Source organism: Chiroxiphia lanceolata, chromosome 1, assembly GCF_009829145.1.
Source record: "Chiroxiphia lanceolata isolate bChiLan1 chromosome 1, bChiLan1.pri, whole genome shotgun sequence".
NCBI classification, from domain to species: domain Eukaryota; kingdom Metazoa; phylum Chordata; class Aves; order Passeriformes; family Pipridae; genus Chiroxiphia; species Chiroxiphia lanceolata.
In genome coordinates, this window is record NC_045637.1 from 124,321,107 (window position 1) to 124,340,667 (window position 19,561).

Sequence of the window (19,561 nt, forward strand, 5' to 3'; positions counted from 1 at the left end):
ACTAAAATCTTCAGATTTTTTTGCCAGCAACTTCCTGCAAACCTCCATATTTAACATGAGATTTCTCGACCTTATAAGAGGAAGCAAAATATCAGTGAGAACATCTCGGCTATTTGATTACACCTAATCTCCTCTGCTTTTGAATGTCTTTGCCTTCTGCCTTTCCAGCATGACAGTGAGAAAAACACGTGCAAAAGTACTCTACTGACTAGGAACAGACATGGGGGCTGGCTCTTCATTATAACCCATTTGCTGAAAGCAAACTGCCTGATTTTAATGATTAACTGAGTAAAATGGATAATTTCAGCCTTCCAAATTCGACTAATTAAAAAAAAAAGTGACATGAGGATACACTGCATATAGTTTTGCAGCTGAGTTTTCAACTTTTTGAATCTGCATGTTTGTGCAACTGCACAACTTAACAGCATTCAACCGTCTAAACCATCATGATGATCATTTTGATTTTGCTCTGTGGGCTCCCTGTGCTCTAGTACATCAAATGTATAGTACTTGGCATCATTTTCAAAGCTGTTTATGCCTCCTCTTTCCTTCACTATCAAGATGCCTATTTCTTCTTTCAAACTGCCATTCTCTGTCAACCATTTGTGGAAAATGACTTCATGCTCTTTCCCATACTATTACTTTCTCTTTCCCAAACAATTATTTTCAATTGAGTACTCCAGGCAAGTTCACAAAGCAATTTCCATTGTTCTCTCTCAAATCCCTATCAAAACTCTTCTTCAATGCCATGCCTTAAAATGCCAAGTCATTACACTGCTTTGTGCAGTGTAAATATTGCTTTTCACAATATCCACTGTTGCCAAAATTCCTTCTCATAAATTCCCATCTGCTGTCTGCTTTTTAAAGATTATTCTGCAAAACCCTCCAATTATTCTGTGGTTTTGCTCTGAATTTATATGGTGCCTAGATAGTGGTGTCTGGTCTGTAACTGAAGATCTGAGGTGCCAAAATTGAAATAAATCAGACATTTCTTTTGAAGTTACATAGCAACAGGTGCAGAGAATCAAACAGAATATTTAGAAGCATCCTTAGAAAGAAAAAAGCACTAGCTCTTGGCTTTGAGACTCCAACAGCTGGGGAATTTGAGAGCTATTGTGAGATAATGCCACCTATCAACTTGGACACTAAGAAAAGTAGGGAATGTATCCTCGTGGACTTTGGGTGGAAGCCAAGAGCCTGGAAATTGCAGATTCAGGCTATGAAAGGTGAAAAATGTCTGTACAAATATGGCATACACCATTGTCACTGTCGTCATACCTGATAGGCTTCTACCACCAAATCATTGAGATTTGCTGCTTGTGATTCTATTTGTCTTGCAACAGTACCAGGCAACAGAGGTAACAGATCCTATGAAAAATACAATCATTTATGCACAGTTTTAATTTTTAGTATAAATATTGTGCTTTCAAAATTAGAAAAAGAAATCAGGTTTCTAACCTACTTTATACCAATGAAACTGGCTTCCTTGAACTGCAAAAATAACATTGATGTTATTGTCAATCAATTTTTCAGAGAGCTGCCCAAGAGACGGATGCTCCTGCAACATACAAGAGAAAAGAGAAGACTGCATATTAGTAGGGGAAAACCTTATATTTCACATATGACACATTACAGGGTTCCAAAACCACTCCAATCTTAACTCCTAAATGTACAGAGAAATGCTAGACCTACATTCAAAACAAGGTGGTCCCATCCAAATAAACAATAAAAAAAAATCATCAGGGCATCAGCCACGCTTATCTGTCACCAACTATGCAGGTCTGCTGCATAGTGGGAGGACTAACTTACACAGTATTATTTTGTTAGTTTGAGTCTGATGCTTAAGAAATACAGATTTGATGTTGTCCATGGTCCATCTAGAAGATTAACAAGATTCCTGTGAATGACAGATGGGTTCTCAAGCAAAAGTCAGGGAGAAAATACAACATGAAGGACTGAGATGAGGTGTACTTTCGGGAACAGCAAGGAGAGTAATTAAAAAAAGTTTCTTTCTCAGAACTGGATTTTGGCACCAGAGATCATACACATCAGCTAAATGCAGCCACGGGGTCCGGTTCTAGCGCTGTCAGTATTCCATAGTTAGCTCACTTACAACTGATAACTCTGTCCTCTGTATGCACAAGACCTGTCTCCAGTCCTCATCACGATGACCTGCTACATTTTCTTAACCACATTTGTGCTTGAAGAAGATGACATGAGTTTCACATCTTTCCTCAGTAATGCATTGCTCTGTTTGGTGAAGTACCCATGACAGCATTTCCTGTGCCAGTGATCTGCCCTTCTACACTTTTCATTGAGAGATCTTACATGGATTTGAGAACAAGAGGTGCATTGCATCTCTTCATCCAAGGAGCTCGAAGGTGTCTGTGTGGTCCCAGTGGCCTTTGTACACCTGGATTATGTGAGATCTCTCCAGCTCCAGTACTCTAAAACAAACTGTATCTGAAAATCACTGCTTATTAACCATACATAAGTGACTAGTTCTCAAAAAGTAAATTTGACACTTAAAATTCATGACTAAACAGAGAGAGGTGACTGGGGTATGTAACTCCCTTACAGAGGTTTCATCTGGACACCTTCACTTATGTCAGTGACTTCAACCTGTTTCTCCCACATATTTCCACTGTCTTTCTCTTCCTGTTATTTTTCACCATCTGCCCCATACCGTCTCTCTCTTGCGCAAACACAGTCTGTTTCCCTGCACCATTCTTTTCTCCTTGGATTACCCCTGTTACTCAAGGCACCCTGCAAGTCAACACCTCTCCTAGCAGTAATCTAAATAGCAAGACAGCTGAGACAAAGTTATGCAAGGGGGCAAAATCCATTTTCCATCATATTGCACCATTATAAAGAGCCTTGTACGGAAAGAACAAAGGAGTTTCTTCCAGCAGTTTGATCTTTGCCGGTGTACGTGTCTCTCTGAACTTTTCTACCCATTGGTGAGACATTATATTCCTTAAGATAACTGATAAAAGGTAGATAACACAGGAAAAACCAGGCCTGCTTAGAGCTGAAGAGTGTACTGTGCTCACTGGAGAGAGAGCATGTATTCCCACCACACAGCAGTTGTGAGGGAACTACAGCATCAGTAGCTTTACTGGCATTTTCAGCAGCCTACAGCACAGTCCTAAGCTCTTCTTCCTTCTCCATGACCACAGAGGTCAGTGGTGGGGCCTCCATTGTGCTGTACAACTCCACAGGTCACATGCAATGGGCTGGCAGATCATGAATACCCACTGGTCCCAGGACACGGGCGAGCAAAGCCAGATGTTCTGCAAATACCTCCCGCTGTAAATGTGTGAATGACAGGAACAGTATTGAGGGATCATAGAGGGTGGCAAAATAAGTCGGCCTTCCTGCTTGACATGTGGCACTAGACCTGTTTGAACTCCAGCAGAGGCCCCTCAACATCTCTGCAGCTAGTAGCAGAATTCTGGAATCACTGGTATCAGAAATGGCTTTGTAAGCCTTCATGAAACAAAAACCTATTCAAATGGACCTTACTGAAGTCAAGAGATGACATCCACAGATGTGCAAGAGCTGCGGGGACCACATCCTCAGATTACCTACTCTGCTCCCATGTACAGCTGAACTTTCATCTACTCATGAGTTCTAACTCACCAGATTGTCCAGCTTGGTAAGTAGTATGTTAAGGTCACACTTTGGATAAGAAAGCAATAGTTTCCTTTTATTAGAGGGGAGTTAAAAAAAAACCCCAAAGCATCAACAGACCCATACTATCTTTTCGATTTTAAGCAAGTAAAGAGATGACATAAGGTACCAGAGGTCACTCATGGATCCTCATTTTATTTGCTGTGAAAACCTTGCTGTATTTTATGTACTTTTATCTTATTCTTCCCACTACTGCTCAGATGCATGTACTTTCATTTTAGATCATCTTTCTTGTTTCAATTACATCATTCATTTTATTATTTTAACCTATTGTGTTAAACTGAGAAGATAGCTAATGTAGATGTTAAGTATTTCAGAAAGGGAGTTAACCAAACACAGATCTAATTAAAATGGAATAGATTTCTTTCCTGTCTTATGCTTTATTTGCTGATCTCTCTGTGACTGCTTAGTAAAAGTTAGAAAGAAACACGCAGAAAAGTGACTAAGTGGAAATATTTCTGATGTAAAGGCTAAGCTTATGGAAATAAATAAAGCACAGTCTTCTAAACTTGCACAAGGAAGAAATAAAAATATGCCAAAATGCTATCTTCTCATGACTACAAAACGCTAAGAATCAAAGCATGAAAATAATGTGATTAGAGAAGTCTCTTTAATTTAGGACAGCACAACAAAATTGCATTGATAAGGAAAAAAACCCCAAAATATATTTCATATTATGTATTTTCTAAAAGGCTGACAGACTTTCATGATATTTCATTTAAATACCAAATAGTGTTCCCCCCCCCAATTTATTTGTTCATTTGAAGCTTCTGTATGGATATCTATAAATAAAATAATCACATATACTAGAGATGAGAAGAAAAAAAAGTAGGAAAACAGTACACCTTCCCTTACAGACACTACTGTGTTACCATATCAAATCTACTCCAGAAAATATGCAGTGCTGAGAAAGAGTTCCATTATAACCTTTTCTATTAATCAGTGCATGCCCACATGTGAGCATGCAAAAATTAGCCCATATTGGAAAAAAAAAAGGTTATCAGCCAGAAAATACATGGGTCTAAATGTGCCACTACAGATCAAAACATCTTTCAAGGTCATTTAATTTGGGGGGCTAAAAAAAAAATTCATATTTCATAAAATGCATCAATACCAGTAATCATGGAGATTTCTTATTCCACGTGGGATAATAAAATCATGATCTTTCAAACCAGAATCTAGAATATCAGTAAAACACCTTTTTTTTCTGTCAGCCATCAATCTATCACAGCTGCTTAGATAAAGGTTCATTAATTTGTCTACATTTTACCCTAGTGAGTTTCCCTAGTTGTAACGGAAATTCATTTCTGAAGTTGGACAGAAAATAAAAGTAGTGTGGGTTTTTTTTTTTTCCTCAAACAGATAAGGTCTTTACTACCAAAGGAATGCTGAACACCACAAAAAGATTTGTACCTTTAGCAATTTTTTAATAAGCAGAGCAAAATTCCTCTCATTTATAGCCCAGCAACTAGGAGGAAAAAAAAAAAGAAAAACAGAGTATGCTCTGCTCTTGGAAAGGAAAGTTTTGAGATTATTTGCTTTAAGTAGAATAAGGGAAGGGTTTGTTCTATCCCAAGGACACTGAACAGAATGACTAGAGTGAAATAAAAAGTCCTGACATCAGTGAGGGAATATGGACACAAGAATGTCAGATAATCAGCAATCCAAACAACCTTCCCGTTAGCACACGCTCATCTCCCTCCTCCGCTCAGCAAGGTCCCAAACACCCACCAATTCCCAGAAGCCTCCCATATTTCATGATCACACAACATTCAGCGGCCTCTTCCTGCTGCCCCATCATCCTTGTAAACAGCAGTTGCTGGGATTAAATTCAGGTCTAGACTCACACATAGCCCTCACTGACTTCACTAGCACATTGCTGGCTGCAGCTGAATGCAGGCTCTATACTTCAACTAAGTGCAGCTAGCACCAAGAAAAAAGATTGTAGGATGCTCTAATTATACCACAGTTCATATTTCTGCTATCTGGGAATTAAATGGCAATTAAGTAGTGACTCATGTTTCTAAAAGAAATAATATTTAAGAAAATAACCAGAGCAATTGAAACCTACAATTCTTAGGCAAAAATTCCTGTCTTCAGTCATTTGCAACTACTTTATACATTATTGAAGAAAATATTTTGAAAGCTAAAAATATTTGTTGAAGGTATATTATTTTGTTACAGCAGATTTGATATAACTTTTTGCACAGGTATGTATTACTCCACATTGGCTTTATACTATATATATATACATATATATATGTGAAATCTAAATGCATTTAATGCTAGTCCATCATGGTTGAAGTAGCTCATTGCTGTAGTATGTTCCCTGCTTTACCAAACTTTTTCAACCAATACAACTCTGCATCTTCTGACCATAAACCATAAGCACTACCTCTGTGTAACTAGCACAACTGTGCAATTCTTACATATTACCAGCTTCTATTTGGGCAAAATATCACACCAGACACTTCTTACTTATATTGTATATAAAATGTGTGTGATTTTTATGAGATGCTAAGAAAAAAACACACCAAAACCAGTCACATATCCTCCTCCGTTGTACTGTTGTCTCAGACTCCAAAATATTTTATCCCAGACAAAAAGAATGTCAATATATCCAGGTGATTGATTCTTCATTTCAAAACTTGTCTACCTGGAAAAATACTATTCTAATGACTGAAATAAAAGCAATGCTTTAACAGCAGTCTAAAAAACCTCCTTTACACAGTTTTACACTGCTTCCCTTAAGGCAAAATCTATGGCATATACCTTACCATACTCGTAGCTTTGATGTACACATTATCTTTCAAATGACAGTTTCCATCATGAGGAATTACAATTCCTGCTAATTTACTATCAAGGGCCAGATGGGAAGTTTGATCTGTCATCACAAGAAGCAGTCGCTTTGCTTCTTTACGCCATCCAATATGGCTCTAAAAAGAAAAAAATAGGCATAAGAAAGCAGTAACTACCTATTTCTAAAATAATCAATAACAAAATGAAAAATTAATGTGAAAGTCTACTTTCAGATATTACACTGCTTAGCGGCACTGAGTTTAAACCAGGCCATGGAAAACATTTTTTGTGGAAATAGGTATAATGTTCTGCATCTGAAAACTTCCACTGCCAGTCAGAGATCCACTTACCACTTTGTTTTTTTCCACTTATGACTTTCTTTGCTTTTTAAAGAAAGATCTCCCAAAATACATACAAGTTATGCATTAGATAGTGGGCGTTGGTAAGAGCTGCCACATTGTGTGGGTTACTATTACATAAAAATGCAAATGTATAGCATTTGTAAAATTCTCTGGGATCCAAGAAAGCATTACAACCAGCAAATCTGCATTCATACTTATTGATACTTGGTGTCCTCTCCTATTTTTACTTTGCACTTATTACTTTATATTCTTACCACTCTATAATTTCCTTTTCCTACATAAATTTCCAGACAGGACATTAGCATATGATTAAAAATCAATAAACTGAAGTTTGAATACCTCCATGCACCCGCAAATCGAGAAATTCCTTATTATGCAGCAAAATACTACATTTGTCCACTGTCTTGAGGGATTAATAGCAAAGTTGCACCCTCAAGTGTGAATTTAATGTCTTTCAGAAATTCAGTGATGTGAAGGATGTAGCAGAGTAAGTGTAAACTGATTTAGCTGCCATATCCGTATTTCCAAAACATTTATCTCCCTGCTTATAATCAAACTGCTGAGGTACACATGAAACACTTAATACGCTTTTTCATTATTCCCTCTCTCAGTTATTCCATCTTACATTCTTCACCACTTACATTTTTCCTCCCTTTCCTCCTTCCTTTTTCCTCCTTCCTATGACACTATCTCATCTCTACCATTTCCTTTAGCACTTCCAGGTGTCTTCCATCTCACATGAAATGTTTATCTGCCAGCCATGCTTCATGACTTATTCTCTACCTTCCTTTCTTTGCTTTGCAGAGAGAGATTTAGGTCCCTTCTCAGGTTCATTCCCTGCTAGGTCTGAATGGGGATCAAATATTTCATACAAGCAAGGATAACAAGTACAGAGGGGTGTGGTGTCTTTTCCACCTTATGCGCTAGGCATCAGCCTCCCTCAGCCACTCCTAGAGAGCATTCATCTAAAGAAGGGGTATTTTAAATTTAATTTATAAATAGGTTTTATCTTAATTCCAAATTCTCCCCCACCACTGTAGAAACTTCTTGCTCCTAAGACTCCACCATTTGACTTTGTTACCTTGAGACTTGTTTAGTTTTCAGTAGTCCTGTGAGGAGGAGGGAGTTGGACTCTGTCCTTATAGGTCTCTTCTGACTTGAGACATTCTGTGATTCTGTGACTCCTATCTACATATGTCACAGCAATCAAAATTTTAAAGTAGCTTCATACCCTAACCTGCCACTTCTTGCAACAGGGGATATATTGGTTAAAGCAAGATGGAGCAAGTTATAAAGCTCTATTGTAGGCAAACTGAATGCACATTAACATAATTTATAGTTCATGATGGTCATTATGAATTGCACATTGTTCTCATCCATTTTGCTGCACAATCCAGTTAGCAGGAAAGCCTTCCTATTCTCATGAATGTTTCCATTCTATTGTTTTCAGAAGCATACATTATTCTAGAATTCACATGTCATAAGTGTGGAATGTGACCAATGGGAAATACTGGATTTTAAGGAATTTTTTTAAAGCTACACAGTAATTTTTTTAAGCAGTTGGGATCACAGTGTCTTTGAGGAGTGGCTTTTATTTACCTGCTTTACAGTTCATCTGAAAAAAAAATTGGACCACCTATTCATCTTTAGCTTAGCTTGGATTACTTTTTGGACTTGAGTCATTGTCCTGCTCCAAAAAAAAATGACGTGAAGATGGACAAGATAAAAGAATTGTCCAGACAACACTCCAAGAGATGAGAAAGACACCAAGCCTGTGATTTGAACAGGAGTTGGATTACTTTAGGAGGACTGAACGAGTATCATATAGAGCATTACCAGCCAACTTTCAAAATTGCTATTGCATTACTATGAAATAGAAAAAAAACCCAACACCCAAAATGGCTCTCTAGAGCAAACCAAACTCCCTTTATCTAACTTATAGCTTGGGAACTACTGATGCAGATCTTTTCCGTCCTTTTCTGCATGGGACAAACTGTGATGAAATTTTATCAATAAACAGAAGTTAATTTTTAGCTGATTTGTATTGTTTTAAAATAAAAAAATCTTTAAAAGCTGAGATAACATTGAAGTTCTGTTCTCCTAACAGGAAGATATGTAACTGTCCTTCAGTTCTCAAGTACATTCTTAAGCAGAAGAGATGTCAAATGGTATGTCTTCATTTAGAAACACAAGGAGCACTTTAATGATTTTTGAAATGAATTATGTAATTGAGTGAAATTAATACAAGTATCTGTTCAAGCAAGAAGCAGTTGCTTTCATCCTCCATCCCATGTTGGCTGGTTAAAGCCAGAATTTGAAGATCATTAACAAACACTGAAACATGTTCCCTTATACGCTCCTTTGTCAGTCTCAATGGGAAATTTATAACTGAACTACTATTTATTTAGTTTTTTGTAAATAAGCTCCTTACCTGGCATACAGCTGCTTGGAGCATTGCATCAAAACCCCCTTCAGGTGTATCAATATTCCCAGAAATTTTTTGTTTATTCACTGCATTTCTGAATTCTGCTATATTGTCAGTCAGGGATAGTACATGAATATAACCGTGAGGAGGCATACAATCTAAATTGTAATCACTGTATAGAAACAAAACAAATCAAAAGTCTAACACATTCTTTATTTTCCATTTGAAAGAGATGAAAATATTGCATCTTCATTAACGCATAAAATCCTGATACTAATGAAGATGTAAATATGCACTGGATAAGGAATACTTTAAAAAAGAATAACTGCATGTAAGATTAAGTTTAGTGGAAATTAGTTCTAATTTACTACAAAAACGTATTTTTTTATTTTATGGAATTTTATGTAATATAACAGTTAACATAGTAACAGTATTATAGAGTATTTCTGTAGAGAACAAAAAGAAACACAACAAGAGTGATAGCATGATCTCAGGGAGTATATTTTGGAATATCTACAGTGGTACAGCTTTGCTTTTCATTATCCTGAGAAAGGACTATCACACCACAACATTAAGATCCTTTAATAGCTTCATACACAGGCTACTGGATCAAACTATAATAAAATTGAAGTTCCTACATCCACTAATAGTAAGTAAATTTACATAAAATTAATGTTGATATTAGTAACAGTTATATCATTAAGGAGAAGCGAAACTCCATTTTCAGTAACATCATAGTTGTAAATGAAACTTTTTCAAATTATGCATAAGGGAGAAAGTATGATGTCTGATGTAAGTAAGCCAGTGTCACAGTACTCAGACATGTCATTGATCTGGGACCCATTTATGGCAGTGATCTATGGCACAAGTTGAAGTGCTCATCTGATTCAGAGGTGCTGAGCAGGTTTCAACTCTCTTAACTTCTGCTGCCTACAGTGTAGGCAACCAGTCTGTAACCTGCCCTCCTCCAACTCAATTTGCAGTCAATGAAGAGAAACTGGTATTGTAAGGATTAATACCTCTGGAGATGTCTACTTTTAGGCAAAATGAATCATGACCTTGAAATGCTAATCCATCTCCATCTATAGATGGTCTGGAGGACTGCTTTTACATAAATATTCATATCTATTGAATGACTTCTACTACTAGTACCCAATTCAAAAACCACTGAAATCAAAAAAGGTACTTCAGAGAACTTTGGATCATGTCTTCCCAGGAAGGATAGTAACAAGCAAGAAAGTATGAAGAATTAATATTCACTTCTCCAAGTATTATGGTTTAGACAGCTTTGAATTTGTTGTGAATAATCTTGGACTCCAGGGTGTTTTGGAAGCAATCCCTTACTTTATATAAGTGTTGAACACAAGGTATATAAGGCATGTAATGAAAAAAGAAACGCAGGCCAGAACATCTTTCTATTTAAAATGGGAGTGCATTGATGTACCAACTGTGGAATTAGATCAAAGGATCACTTTTGTTCATTAAGTGAGCTGAAAGTAACCACACCGTGTTAACAAAAGTAGTTTTAAGAAAAGAGTTAATGAATACATGACCATACACCAGAAAGCACATAGGTCAGAAAGCAGGAACCTTTGTGATGAATCTAGGCAACATATATCCAAAATAACCAAAACCACAACAGTAGACTTTAAAATAAAATGCAAAACATATTCAAATATTCCAAAGCAGCATGTTTTTTGGCTTATTTTGCTAAAGAAAACACAGAACATTTTTTCTGATACAGAAACAGTTTTCTCAAATCACTCAACCAAGTATTTCAGAAGTAATCATTGTATAATAATTTTTAGCATTTCCTTAGGAACTTTGTCAAAGAACCATATGTATAAGGAAACAAAGACAGAACTTTAAAAATAAATATGTATAATGTATTTTATGCAATTAAATAACATCTCAGTGCTACAGTAAATATAAAAAGACTACATACCTGCATTGGTTATGGATTCTACCTGGATGAATGCTAATATAAGGTGACACAGTTTTATCCACATAGGATCCAAATCCAAGTCGAAAATCAAGAGAAATATTTGCCATCTTTTTAGATAAAGCAAATCCAACAGAATTTAACTTTTCTATATTGTTGTGCATGGAGGCTGAGACATCAACTAAATAATAAAGATCCACAGGGTATTTCTCTAGAGGACGAACTTTTAACATAAAGTTTGCTTCACTTCCTGATTAAAACAAAAAAAGTTTATTTACTATTTTTGAATGGACATGATTAAAAATAAATTTATGTTTGTAGCAACCTCAGCACAAAGTTGTTTGTGTCAGCAAATAGAAGAACAAACAAACAAGAATCTCTCCCAAGAGTAAATGGAACCTTGAAGAATCATTCAAAAATAAACCAAAAAGTGGTGTTTTGTAGAACATCTTGTTTTTATTTCTTGCAGGAGCACTGTGTGATTTATTGTAAAAATCTGAGTTCTCCCCATTATCTTTTAAATTCATGGTTATGCAATCCCTTTGGCATTATACCAAAATGCAGTTATGGCTCACAAAGAACACAGATCTGCATACAAATTGGGGTCAGTCACTTCAAGGTTGACACTTCAAAGTATGTAAGTGTATCCTGCATGTAGTTTGTCATATGACAGAATCTAAAACTATATGTGAACCATAAAGACAGCATAGCCTGAAAAACTCATGTAAATAATGTTTCAAGTTTATCACAATATACTTCCGAAGATTTGAGGAGAAAATTCAGTATGATCAAATTATTTTTTTAAAAACATAGGTTTTAATATAAAAAGAATTCCATCTCTTGGCATATACAAAACAGAACTTTAATTTGAGGATTATAAATGTCTGTCGCTCCTGCAGAACCACATCACGTTCTCATACGTAATAAAAACATTAATGCTTTGGAAGCTGCTAAAACTAGTCCTCACATTTTTGGTTGTCTAATATTCTGTAATGTCAGCAAGAAGAGTGAAGTGACTGGAATATAGGCAGAGTAGGTACAGTAATGCAGACTTCAAATTGGTCATTATTTTACGTCACCTAAAGTGTGAGTTCACAAAAGAAATAGTTTAGGATCTTCATGTGATGAGTGCAGAATCTAATTTCAGTATTATGCTATGAAATATAGCAAAGGATAGGAAGAAGGAATATGTTATAGAACTATGCGGGTGTTCAACAAAAAACTATCAAAGAGTACATGTAACAAAGATCTGACCCAGATCTTTACAAAGTAATTTCTTCCAATATACAAAGTAATTTCTTTCAATGGTCTTTGAACATAATCCACCTGAAAATGTGAGGCTTTGTCTTATCAGGTATTGAGTGAGGAAAACAATTTTAGTGTGCTGTAACTAATGTATTTCCTCTTTGCCAAAGTAAATCGAATTACTTTTTGTAAATTACTCTTGCAGGTCTCCAGTTTGTACATAGCGAGATACTGAATGCAGCTTTTATTTTTTCCCACATAAATCCTGAATGTTGGGCATATGCAAACAGTGACAAAACAACCCCAAACAGTATCAAAACAAAAACATCTTTGTCTGCATGATTATACTGTATCAAATGTCTGTTTGGAGGCAAAACTATAGCTGTATATCTGTGTATTTCCCTGGGGCAGAAAATATGGCCAAGATATGCATATATAAAAAGCTATTCTTCTGGAGCCCTTGGAATTTCAGTCTTCTGCCTCCCTGATGTAAGAACTTCTGCAAAGCATATGGAACCCCAAACTTAGTTTAAATATTTACTTGTGAAAAGGTTAATGAAACCAAATTTTAGAAAGCAATTTTTTTCTATGAATCCACTGTGCCTTTGGAAATAAATGTGATTACAGACAGAGCTAGAGCTAGCTCAGTGTCTGAGACCATTTGTCAGTAAGAAGCAGAGTATCAATCACTTCTTTGGAAGGACAGTGGGGAAAGGCGAGAAAGTGCTGATGTTACTTTGTCAGTTTTATTGTTATAAAGATTGAAAAACCAGAGTTCCTTTGTGTTTTATACTCATGCAGATCCTTTTTCCCTTTTAGTTGACAGAAAATTATCTTCTTTTATCACTGACAAAATTATCAGTGAAGATCATCAAGATACTTCTGATCACTTAATGTTTTCCTACCAAAGACTTATCCCTCTTAACTATTTTTCTCCAATTATTGTCTGTAAAAAAAATTATGATATGAAAGATAACTCTGCATCCCTTTATATCATCTTCCACTTCTGCTGTTGGCTACAGCTATTTTAGAGAGAGAACATACACTGACTTAACTAGAGGTCAGCTGAGAGCAAATAGAGGTTTACTAGAAAATCTCAGATTCACAAAGGAACTTGTATTAGGGCCAAGTGTCTCAAATTCTATAAATTAAATGTTATGCTGTGAATACCAAAGTCTTCCTTTGAAGGACTTTAAGAAGTCCTTTCTTATATAATGGTGGTGGTGTCTCTGTAGTTGTCTAGTCAACGAACTTAAAAGTAACCAAATAATCAAGAAGTTTATCAAATCATGAATTTAGGAATTGTAACTCAATTTATTTTCAGTAAGGAGTAGTTTATACACATGTAAGGGAAAACTGTTTGTGTAAGTGGCTAAAGAAAAAGAATCAAGAAACTACATCAGAAAACAGAAAAGACTACTAAAATCCTTTACTGCAGCTGACCTTGAGCTATGTTTAACAGAAATAGTTCTTGCTGAAGACCAAACTTGAATATAGGAACAACACCATCACAGTCCTACAATATATTGTTATAGTACCATTCTTCAAAATAACTATTTGTGATGCTTCTTCACAAAATACCTGTACTTAAAAGTATTTTATTTAGTCTAAATCTACTATAATATCAATGTGTTAGAGATGACCCAACCTGGACGCAGCTGGACTGAAACTTTTCCTGGTGTCACTTGTGTATTTGTTTCATGGTCGCTGGGTATTGTGACATGAACTGTGGGGTTTTCAACCAAATCTGATCGGCAGCCTCTTTTCATTAAGTTGAAAACAATGTCACAGCGTCCCTTCTGTGTTGTGCCAGCCATGAAATCCTGTTTAATAAGAGACAAAAAGTACTAAACAGTCCGAGCTGAAGAAAACCCTGCAATATCTTCAAAAGAAAGAGAAAAACAAAATAATAGTCTTTGAAACAATAAAATATGCTACTATAATTGCAAAAATTGTAGAACAAGTTCATGAAGCCATATGTTTTTAATAAGGGCAATGATGACATATTTAAATTAGAAGTTAAACCTAATTGCCACAAAAACTTTTTTCTACAAAAGACAAAACTTTTTAAGAGAAACAGGATCTTGCATAATCAGAACAAGCCGACTTTGGAAAAAAAAGGAAACTACATACTGTCTCTAAGTCTCTAAAAAAAGTTCTGTGCCATGTTATGAATTTGTTATAGTTAGAAAGTGTCATTTCCGTGACATCAAAACAGGTTACTTTTCAGAGGAATTCACTGGTAATGTTACTCAGGCTAATATTTATTAGTAGCACCAGAAGCCAGCTTTAGATTTAGCTAACCTGAGTTTGTCTATCACACTACACAAAATGCAAAGACCTGCTGGACTACATCATTTCAATTCCCAGAAAAAGGAAATCGTGTATCACAGGACTGGACAGTTTAAGATGCCACCAATATCAAAAAGCCCTTGTAGCAACAGAAAAGTGATTAGCAGTAGGATGATCTCAGAAGCAGCCCATCCTTTGTTGTATTGACAGGGCAAAGTTGCCAAAATTGTGACAGAATGGTCCAATACAAAATTCCTTCCTGATCACAAATCTGATGATAAATATGATTCTGACCAGGAAAAAAAAATACAAGATCCTTTATATTCTTTCAAAGTATTGGTCCATCTGAGCCACAGCTGGAGACCAAACAATGGACAATCTCTGATATTTCAGAGGCAAATGGGTAAAATAAACAACACAAAAATGCCTACAGCCAATTCTGTGTAGATAATAAATAGTCATCCAGGCCCTAAAAAGATCAGAAGAAGCCCCTGAAGAATGAGATTTGACAGTCATGTATCTTGTTTTTCAAGTTTCAGCTGATTTTTGTAGTCTACCTCTGACATATTTTTTCCATAATCTTCTTTATTGTAGAAAACAGAGACTATTTTTTTAGGTTACTGCTACTTATATACCCTTTTGGACATATATATTTCAAAAAAGTAGATTTTTAAATGTGTAAAGAATTTAGCTACTCTCATGGTTATCAGTAATGGCTGATAGATTTGCAGCATTTTTTGAAATCCACTGTGTGTGGGTATAAATTCAACGCATCTCAAGGGTTACTTGGGCCTTATTTTCTCACTAAAAATATTGTTCAGATGAAGCAAGCATGCTAAGCTGAAACTGCTTCTGTAACTTTACTCTGGAATATTTCTATCTGCATTAACATGGGTTTTGCCATTCCACAACCATGAACGTTGTGTAGGTGAACCAGTTGTCTAAGAGGTTTCGACAAAGCCCTGGCTTCCATGAACAGCTCTCAGGATTGACTTGCGAAGTTATGCAAGAGAAGCGAAGCAGAATTGAAACCTGGTCAAATCTGTGCACCCAGTTAGAAGGAGATCTATTGCAGCTCCATAGCACTGGAAAATTAGCAAATGCTATTCTGTGATAAATGCAGAGTGAGAAGGATAAAACTGAGCCCTTTGTAAGACAGAACATCAGGTCACAATAATGAACCTCTCAGAACTGATCCATTGTGCCATCTACACATGCCTTAAGGTTCCTCTTGGAAAACAAGCCCTCATGCCTCCACTTATCCTTGCATTACTTATCCTTATACCTCCTGCAGATTAAGTTAATTGTTCCAAGACACAATATCTCAGATGAAGTTACCCAGTGCCTTATGCCTTACACTCCTTATCTCCTCCAGACACACCCTAGGAATTTATCTACCTTCTCTGCTAGCCTGAAAGCTACTATCAATAATTTGCATGTGACCTTAAAGAGCATATGAGCTTGTAATTGTCAGTGATATTCTTCAAAACCCTGCTCCTCTGAAGTACTTAAAATGGTCCAGCCTTATCTGAATCGCGCTATCGAGCGGGGATTTTTTTCTGTCAAACAATATCAGAAATTTCCAACAAGTTTGCAAAGCAATAACAATTTCAGAATAATTCTCGCTACCTAAGATCTATCTTCTGTGCTAAGTCTTAGAACTGACAGTTTCAAGTGTCAAAATAAGAAAAGCATCATTTTTTCCATTTGTGACAGGGTCAAAATACACGGTGAAGTCAAAGTCAACTCCACTGTTAATATGACCTTTTGCTAAATGAAGTAGACATATATGTATAGACTTGTTTTCATATACAGTGAGGACTTACTATAGATTACTGATAAGTAATTTTCCTTTTGAAGCCAAAAACTGTTGAACTCTCAAAGCTACTCTAAGTCTGCCAGAGTTGCCTACAAAGCAGATGGAATGCATTAAATAGTTCTCACTTTATTTAAAATTACTGCAATTTTCCAAATAAAAGATTGCATTTTCTCCTTTGGAAACAAAATGTATTTCACATGATTTCTCAGGTTCTGTCTCTAGGGGTCATTTAGAGATTTTCTTGCTATTTCTCACTATAATTTTCTCAGTCTAAAAGTTTTTATTGTTATAAAGATCAGAAGCAGCTAAAATATAAAGTCAAATGTAAGTAACCAAAATAACATACCTCTTGAGCACACCATCCACACTCAGGGCCCAAAGCAAGACACTTTGTGCATGTTACTGCATTTGAAGTGGCACATCTGTTTTCCGCTGCAATGAAATACAAACCCAAATGTTAATGATTTATGATGATACGTGAAATTGTAAAATACGTAATTCTAAACCGAGATTTCAAAAATTACTTCACCAGATTTGGAGTGATGACAATGTATTCAAACAGAAGTAAAACAGAACAAAGACAGCCCGGTAAGGGAATACTCGCAGCAATTTTTTTTTTATCTATGGTCTAGAACTATATGCACAGGTCAAATAAACTACATTCACAAGGACAAATTTTTAAAATCCTGATTTAGAATAATTCTGAAGTGAAAGTTTATCTTTGGCATGTACCTTACTGATTTACTGCCTAACAGGAAAAAATTTACCAGGTAGCTTATCTTCTCACAGATATTTTCCTTCCTTCCATTTGACTGAACCATGCATTATTCACTCCTCATGGAACCCAAAATATTTTCTCACCTTCTATAAATATTACCCTCTGCATTTTCTGGAATGAATAGTTTCCCAGAAGAGGAAGATTTTTTTTTTTTCCAGAAGCAAATACAAATGCATCCAACATTACATGTGTCACAGATTGAAGACACATCATTCTGCACTAACAACTGCAAAAATTGTGCCTACTTGCATGTCTACTAGGAAAGTCCTTTATATCCTTTTCACATCTTTGTTTTATAGTTCATTGCTCAAGTTACTACTCTTTCCTATGAAACTTTGGCAGTCAGTGTTGAGAAGAAAGGAGTCTTTTCAAGGGATTTGGTCAGCTCAACTTGAATGTCAGCAGTAGTGTATTCTTTCAGCACACTGATCACAAGTCTCCTGTAGACCAGAGCACCTCTAAACAAGGTGGAAGTCACCTGCTAAGAGTTATTTATAAGGCACAAAATAGGACCCTTCAGTACACAGCACAATGTTTAACAACATTGCTTTGTGGCATGCCATATTAGAAAATATACTAGGAACAAAATAATTTCTGCATGCAAAATGCTGTTAAGCAGTCCACTGTGACAATATGTGTATAATCATATCAAAACAGTTTGATGAAAGGTTTGGTTTTCATCCAAAGTTTTGGCTACATGTACTGTCTCTCAGATTGTTTCTTTCCAAACTGCAATAATAATAATAATAATGCAAATCATCTCTCTTTTTAGAGTAATGAGAGCAACTTCTCACAGTGAAAAGATGTATTAGGAACTAAAATATATATTTTTTTTAATCTTTACTTAGTTGATTTCAGCTATGGATTCAAAGATGAGATCCTGTATCACATAAACAGCTAGTCCTCAGTAGGTCACTTAGAATGACTGCTGATCCAAGGACCTAATCACAGCTTGCAAGTTACTGTTATCAACAGCATATATACCATTATCAGTACTAACAAGCCTCATACAGCTCAATTGCAGCATTATACTGATAACATATAGGCTAATGACAATTTAAATAATTTCAAAGTTCAGACCTATATTTCTATTTCATATCAACTGCTGCTGACAATTTTTGCCATACAGGCAATGTGAGAAAAAAAATGTAAATGAAAGGGAGAGATGCAGGCATGATGTAAACAGCAAGTTGAAAAGCAGCCCACGAGGGTGCTGGAACATAGGGAAAACTGATTTAAGGGTGGGAGAGATGGGTAGAGATAAATAAAAGAGTAGTCGTTAAAGAGAGAGAAAAGAACAAGACAAAATCCAAAAGGTTTTTGTTTGTTTTTTTGGTTATAAAAACAAACACAGTAAGTTTTACTTGGCTGTGAAATGAGAGCAACCCCATTTGCCACTGACACAATAAAACTTCTTTGCATTTATAAGAAGATGGCACTGCACTTTGTGTTCTGCAGTCTGAAAGAGCAGACCTGGAGGCCATAGAAAATGTTACCACATACTGCAGGAGAGAAAAAGGAACTGACATGTTCCAGGTAGGAACTGACATGCACAGGGTTGTAGAGCTTGCCACAGATCCCTTTCTAGACAGTATTAGTAAAGTGTAAAGACACAGAACAAAAAGTTGTTGAAGGAATAAAAATAAAAGGAATGTAATTGTTCTCGGTACACAAACATCCCTCCCATCTTCAACTGGATATCAAACTCAGCAGAGATGAAGAACATTACAAGAAAAAGCGAGCAAAGTGATAGATTCAGTAAAAGTGTCAAAGGACAAGATAAAATATAAGTTGCTGATCAGCAGCATAATAGTGGTTAAAGATGATCGTGGGGCAAAACAGAGAGAATATGACATGAATGTTGCAGTTACCCAGTCAACATTCACTGCAATAGACAGAGCTGTTCTGATAAGAATAAATAGTTGGCAGGAAAAAATGAGAGACCCGTGTTTCTTGCTATACAGATAAGAAGTAAGTAAAATTAATTTGTCAACTTTGTAATCAGTAAATCAAAGCCAAAATAATAAGTATGGCCTAATTAACTTCCTGCAAAAATATCTGAGACTCCTTTCTTAAAACATATAATCCTATCTGCAAAACACACACTTTAAATGCCATTGACCATGTAACAAAACATTACCACGTAACATGCACTTGCTAAAAAAACCACAGCAGCATATATCTATGTGCCATATTTACAAATGCA

The 19,561-nt window shown here is 35.9% G+C and overlaps 1 protein-coding gene across 5 annotated transcripts in view; it reads right to left on the reverse strand.

Moving 5' to 3' along the window:
* The window catches only part of ITGB8 (integrin subunit beta 8), a 47,009-nt gene that overhangs the window by 13,600 nt on the left and 13,848 nt on the right, over nt 1–19,561 (reverse strand). For all 5 annotated transcript variants that reach the window (XM_032682263.1, XM_032682239.1, XM_032682252.1 and 2 more), the window contains 7 exons: nt 16,924–17,009; nt 14,115–14,289; nt 11,225–11,471; nt 9,286–9,451; nt 6,471–6,629; nt 1,463–1,558; nt 1,279–1,368 (listed from right to left, as the gene is read on the reverse strand). In XM_032682263.1, the coding sequence (XP_032538154.1) occupies nt 1,279–1,368; nt 1,463–1,558; nt 6,471–6,629; nt 9,286–9,451; nt 11,225–11,471; nt 14,115–14,283 (927 nt within the window). In that variant the 5' untranslated portion in view covers nt 14,284–14,289; nt 16,924–17,009. The remainder of the gene's footprint in view (nt 1–1,278; nt 1,369–1,462; nt 1,559–6,470; nt 6,630–9,285; nt 9,452–11,224; nt 11,472–14,114; nt 14,290–16,923; nt 17,010–19,561) is intronic.